The 6,052-nt window shown below is 31.4% G+C and overlaps 1 protein-coding gene across 1 annotated transcript; it reads right to left on the reverse strand.

The window, feature by feature from the left end:
* Positions 1-680: 680 nt before the first annotated feature.
* On the reverse strand, positions 681-4,541 carry LOC136068884 (major pollen allergen Ole e 10-like). The gene is made up of 4 exons (XM_065776687.1): positions 3,827-4,541; positions 1,513-1,851; positions 1,210-1,240; positions 681-1,103 (listed from the first exon to the last, which is right to left on the reverse strand). Exons 1-4 carry the CDS (start codon positions 3,888-3,890, stop codon positions 1,004-1,006), a joined length of 534 nt encoding a protein of 177 aa, XP_065632759.1. The 5' UTR covers positions 3,891-4,541; the 3' UTR covers positions 681-1,003.
* Positions 4,542-6,052: the final 1,511 nt, after the last annotated feature.

The following is a 6,052-nucleotide window of genomic DNA, read 5'->3' on the forward strand; positions in this document are numbered from 1 at the left end:
AGACCACAATCTCTAATTTATTTATTTAATAAATATTTTTTGTTTTAAACCTACATTAATTTAATTAGAAAAGAAATGCGAGAGTTGGACTCATATCATGTGTGGGTGTTCAGTGTTGGGTAAACATCTCCAAAATCGCGTGCCTGATGAAAGGAAAAGAAAGGGCTGGCCTTGAGTGAAGATTGAAGCTGAAGCTGAAGCCCCTCTCTAGTCTCTCTCTAGTGTTGTGCAGTACCACCGTTTGCTTCCACAATCTGACATACAAGCAGAAAACACTGCCCGAGGGTAAACAGTGCACAGACAGAAGTACTTTTGTTCATATTTTTTTGGTTTTTTTAATCTGAATTTATCATGTTGGATTTGATTTTGGCAACGTATGAAGGACAAAAGATATCACCACCAAGATACCATAAATGGGCCCCCACAGTTTCAGTCTTTCAAGATTCAGCCCTGTTGCTTGATACGTGATAATTTGAACTCTGTCTCGTGAGAATTTGATGTGCATGGTTTGAGCGGTTGAGCCTTGTATTTGACATTTCAAAATGGATTTTTATAATGGTTAAGGTTTAATTTGTTCATTTTAGAAGTCAAAATATAGAGCAAGCTATGGAATGTGAAAGAGTGCAAATAGCTACAATTGAAACAAAGAAAGCGAAAAAAAAGAAAAAGAAACAGAGAAAGACAAAACAGGCAAAGATACATAACTCAACACACAAATCTTAGACAAAAAACTAGATAAAAGCATATAATGGGAACAAATTAAAAGAAGGAAAAGAGAGATCTGCTTAGCTATAGATTCCTAACCCCACGACAAAGACAGGCATAGTTTAACAAACCACAATTACAAAATCCCTTTTCTTTTTTTTGGGTACTTAACTAACAAAATGCTAATAATATATTTAAGCCCGGATCCTCCTGCTTCTCTCTTTCCATTGCATTGAATAGTTTGGCATGAATAGGTTAAGACCAATTTTAAGTGCAGCAAATTAACTAACCACTCGGATCAGCTTCCAAAGTACAAAAGCAATAGAAGCACAGCAAGTTTCCACCACATATAGCTTGGATCATGCTTGGACGATGGTGGTGCTGAAGAGCTTACAGATCTGAAATCAATACCAAACAAATATTAATCAATAGCCAGTAATTACATGTGCCCTCAAATGCACACCTATGTGTTGAGATGTAGCAAAGGGCACAAAATAAACATACCCAGATGTACTGTAGGAACATTTACCATAACCTGTGACAGACAGCAAAGAGATCAGTATGGTTTTCATTTTCCAACCCAAACCACAAAACAATATTGTACTTAAAATGCTAATTTTAAAACCACATTTCTGTAATAGTTAAATGATTGAATTCTCTATTTCCTATCCTTTTAAACTTCCGAGACAATTGGTAATGGTATAAGAGCTTTTGAACAAGTGGAATTTATCAACAGCCTTTCCTATTTTTATAATCATATATTACTGTAATTAACAGAGGAGAGATGGCAGAGTTTAATTATCTTACTGGGGTTGTTTTTAGTGATGGTGGCAGCTCCTCCAAAATTGCAAGCGATATCAGAATTTCCATTCTGTTGATAATAGTTGTTGAAAGCATAGGATGCATGAGACAAGAGGGTGTCAGGGTTGAAACAAAGTCCACCCTCTTGGATTTCTCTGCAGTCTGCCATTCCGAGTCCACAAGCCCAGTCTAATGCATTCTGCAAATCAGCTTGAGAAACCCCAGGATGGGCAACACACCATGTTTTGCCATCAATGAAAGTTGTGTTGCCTTCTGGAGGTGACATTGTTGTCACTGGAATTGCTGTATCTGCCTTCTCTTGCACCACAGCTTCAGTTGTCAAAACTAAATATTTGTAAAATGAAGGGAATCAAATTAGTGAATAAAATTACAAATTGATATTTCAAAAAATTGTTAATTGATATTTAATCAACATGCCTTTTGGCATTAAGTATGTTTTAGGTTCAATAAAACCATGAAGCTCTAAATATTTTGAAGAACCGTTCCCGAGAGCTTAACTTATGAGTTTGGGCCTAATTATATTATATTAACATTTAACCTTAACCCTTATTATTATTATTTAATTTAAGACTTCACTCACACATGTACCCAACAATTCCAAACAGATCATCTACTCTAAATCTCTAATGGTGGGTTGTGCATATAAACATTTAGGGGCCACTTAGCCTAGAACAATGATTATGCACATTTGTCACATAAGTTACCCCAAAAAGTAAATAAGACAAACACCCATGATCTATCACTATAATCTTGTAACATCAGCATTTTAACTGTTATTTACTGTCCTGAGGAATAATTCAACCAAAAAAAGAAAAAAATTGTCCTGGGGAATATTTCATTGATGTTTGAAAACAGAAATTGGAGTGTAGGATTTGAGGCTCGAGTAGGATCAACTAAGGTGCACTCGGGAAGCAAAGTGTGTGATCCCCACCACCTTTTTCTTTTTATCTTCTATGGCACCATTGAACTCTTTCATATAAAACAATTAAAAAAATTGGTTTGAAGGCAAGTGAGAAGCATTTTCATTTTTCAGAGTAGCCTTTCGGTTTTGAGTAGAAAAAAGAATAATTTACATTGCCATAATAAGAAATTGATATATAAAAACTAAAACTTTGACACAGCAAGGTATATGCAATTAAATTAAATATAGATTTCCAGATGAAAAAGAACCCAAATCATTCAATAGATCCATAATGATTTTTAGCTTGTATTTTTTTGATAATTCAAGATTTTTAGCTTGTAAATGGTAAAAGATCGAAAAATTTGTATTCATGAAGCTCGGAATTTCATTTGAGCTGGTGAATAAAGCAATCTAATTGTGATTACAAATGGACCAACTATGGAAACCGATAAATGGGCATTGAAAAGTCAAATTTGGCGTCAGAATATTCATTTTGGCAGGCTTGGGGTGTGTGGCACTGTGGCAGTGCCCAAGTCACCGCACTTTTGTAAAGTTTAGATAGTAACATGTTTTTTCCACCTTCTAAAAACAAAATAAAAAATAAAAAAATAACATGTTTTTTCCTAAACAAAAGAAGAAAATGGAAGTAAAAAGTAAAAAAATCTATTACTTACTTACATTTTGGATTTTCTTAAAAAATAAATAATTGATTATGATTTATTATTTATTCATTGGTTTACAAGCATATAGTCATAATTATTATGAGCAATTTTTTTATGCATAATTTGACTTTATTTTTTAAAAAATATATAAAAATATCATTTAATAATATTAAATGCACCACGGTAAATTTGAAGACATTCCACTAGATGTGTCATTTGAATTACAAACTCTTAGAACAATGATCAAATGTTGAAAAAATGACACATAATAATCTATAAATGTTTTTTTATAACAATAATCTATAAATGTTGAAAAAATGACGAAGACAAGGAGGTTAATTAAGGCTATATGAACATATTATCCACACTTTTTTTTTTCTGGAAATGAAAAATTTTAAGATAAATTACAGAACATTTGCCTATGTGGGAAAAATTAAAAAAAAAATATTTAATCTTCCATTAATTTTTTTTTTAAACCGAAAAAAGGTCTGGTAGGGAGATATATATATATATATATATAAGGCAAATAAACAAACAGTATATTGACCTGCAAGTGCCAGGTTCTCAAAAAGAAGTTAGAATAAAGAAATGAGAACAGTGAAAAAATATACAGAAAATGAGTAGCTAGAGCAACAAATATAGTAGATACACCACCTAACAAGTCAAGCCCATGAATAAGAAAGAGGAAAGAAAACACCAAAAAAGGGTGAGCTTATAACAAGAAATAGAGCATTACCCAGATAGCATTCGATCAACAAAAGGCACTGGAAAAACCACATTTTCTTTGTCATGGACTTCATGGCTGCTTCGCCTCACCCTTCTGCCTAGCTAGAAAGCCTTTTCAAAGCCTCTTTTGCTCAGCCTAAAACCAATAACAAAGGCAAAATGTCCCACTCTAGGTCTCCATGAATACACTTTGTTTCTCTCTCTCTCTCTCTCTCTCACTCTCACTCTCACTTTGAAAGCTGGAGTACTAGAAGTATGAGAATGTGGGGTGTTTGAGGGAATCAGTAATTTCTTCGACGAAAATTATGTTCCTTTCACTTTTTTTTTTTTGAGTTTTTGGTCAACAGGGTATGATTATGGTGTACGCATCAGAAGAGTATTCTACTTTGACAGGGCAGAGCGATGGATTCATTTTTAGACTTCAACAGATATATGGAGCTTTATTTGAGAAGGTGGTAGAGTGAGTCCAGCGATAAAGCAAGTTTTAGTTCTCTCTTCCTCAATCAACTTCTCGCGATATATTAACCCCCTTGAAATTCTCTTTAGTTTGCCTCATTCTATGAGGTCATTCTGGTCCATCTTATTTTACTTAAATACTAGTAATGTTTTTTTTATTCTTGAAATTTACTTAAAACTTAAAAGAATGTGAAATTTACTTAAGACTTAAGAGAGTGTTTCTTATCCAAAAAAAAAAAAGAAAAAAAAAAAAGAGAGTGTTTCTTTGTTTGCTCAAAAAAAGAAAAATAAAAAAAAAAGAAAAAGAAAAAAAAGAGAGAATGTTTCTTTGAATATATTCCTAGAGTGTGTAGTTCTACATCTCATACCCACTAGCACCGGCGTGACTATGCCAAGAATGTCCTGAGGGGTCAAATATAGATATGATGTGAAAGTCTATATAATATTCTATGTTCCTACCATGTATAATGGTATAAAAAAAGTATTATAAAATAATTTAAAATGTAAATTAAGTATTTTATAACCCTAATATGTGTATTACAAAGATTATCTTTATTTAACTTAATAATTGTGTCAACATTGATAAAAATATTTGATTTTTTTAACCTATATCCATCAACAATGTTTAAGCATTAAAGAAGTACAGAAAAAAAAAAAATCATACAAAAGTTAATTGTTAGGGTAAGGACTAATACTCTTATTTCTTTTTCCATTATTACTAGAGAAAATTGTTAGGGTAAATGTGTTTGAAATGTCCCATTAGTTTAAGTAATTGGAATATACAATTACTAATAAGATTATGACTTTATTTAAATAAATACAAATAACCTGATACTTTCTTTTAAATATATATATATATATATATTATTTTTTGAGATTAGGGTGTTTTTCCACCCCATGAGATGCTACTCAATTTTAACACATCATATATACCATTTTAAAAGTCTTAAAGGATTACGAATGTAGAAAATTAAAAATAATTTGCTTTAATACATTATTTAAATAAAAATTTCTTAACATAAACATAAACATAATACATACATTAGAATTCTTTATAAGCCATATTACAAATCACACCATCTAACTTTGCATAAAATTCAATTAAGTTATGTAACTTTAATTTCATTCTTTTTAGTTCTTCAAATTTTTCTTTATTCAGTTCAATCCTTTTTTTGGTCAATGTTGTTAGGTGATCGTTGTTTGGTGCCTAAAACAAGCAGTTTTTTTTTTTTTTTTTAATAAAAATAATAATAATTTTCTTACATAAATAAAAAAAATTCATAGAATTAATAATTTTTTTATAAAACACACACACACACATATATATATGAAAAGAAAAGGAAATTATTTATTCTTTTATAAACATCAATCTTCATACAAAAATTTCATTTCGCAATTCAAGGCTCCATAAAAAAAAAATCCTTACATAGGTCCTACAAGCTCAAACAATATTTTTATTACCGATTTTCTCTCTCACATTTTCTTTCTTGATTGTCTCAAGAACCAAAAAGCCACAAATTTCCTCAATTTTCTTTCTTTTGTTGGAAAATAATGTTATTAAACTCTCTCTATCTCTCTCTCAACCCAATCGTTAATTTGTCACAAGCCAATGTGTAAAGGCATTCGCAATCGTTGTCGTGTAGTCAAAGCAAACTCTTCCTTTCATTCTTAATGGCCAAGTAAGACTCAAGGCAATACTCTCATTTCCCTTACCAACCAACAACCTCCCTTTCCCATGTCTAATCTTCCTAGAGCTTTTGCAACACCTCTTGGGTCTTCA

The sequence above is a fragment of the Quercus suber genome, unplaced genomic scaffold (genome assembly GCF_002906115.3).
Source record: "Quercus suber isolate HL8 unplaced genomic scaffold, Cork oak 2.0 scaffold_140, whole genome shotgun sequence".
NCBI classification, from domain to species: Eukaryota; Viridiplantae; Streptophyta; class Magnoliopsida; order Fagales; family Fagaceae; genus Quercus; species Quercus suber.

Bases quoted from the DNA above. Each gene is read 5' to 3' on its own strand.
- LOC136068884 (XM_065776687.1), bottom strand. From the start codon at position 3,890: ATGAAGTCCATGACAAAGAAAATGTGGTTTTTCCAGTGCCTTTTGTTG. The intron at 1,852-3,826 runs GTAATGCTCTAT...ACAAATATTTAG, and splicing joins GTTGATCGAATGCTATCTGG to TTTTGACAACTGAAGCTGTG. The intron at 1,104-1,209 runs GTATGTTTATTT...TATTGATTTCAG, and splicing joins TGTTCCTACAGTACATCTGG to ATCTGTAAGCTCTTCAGCAC.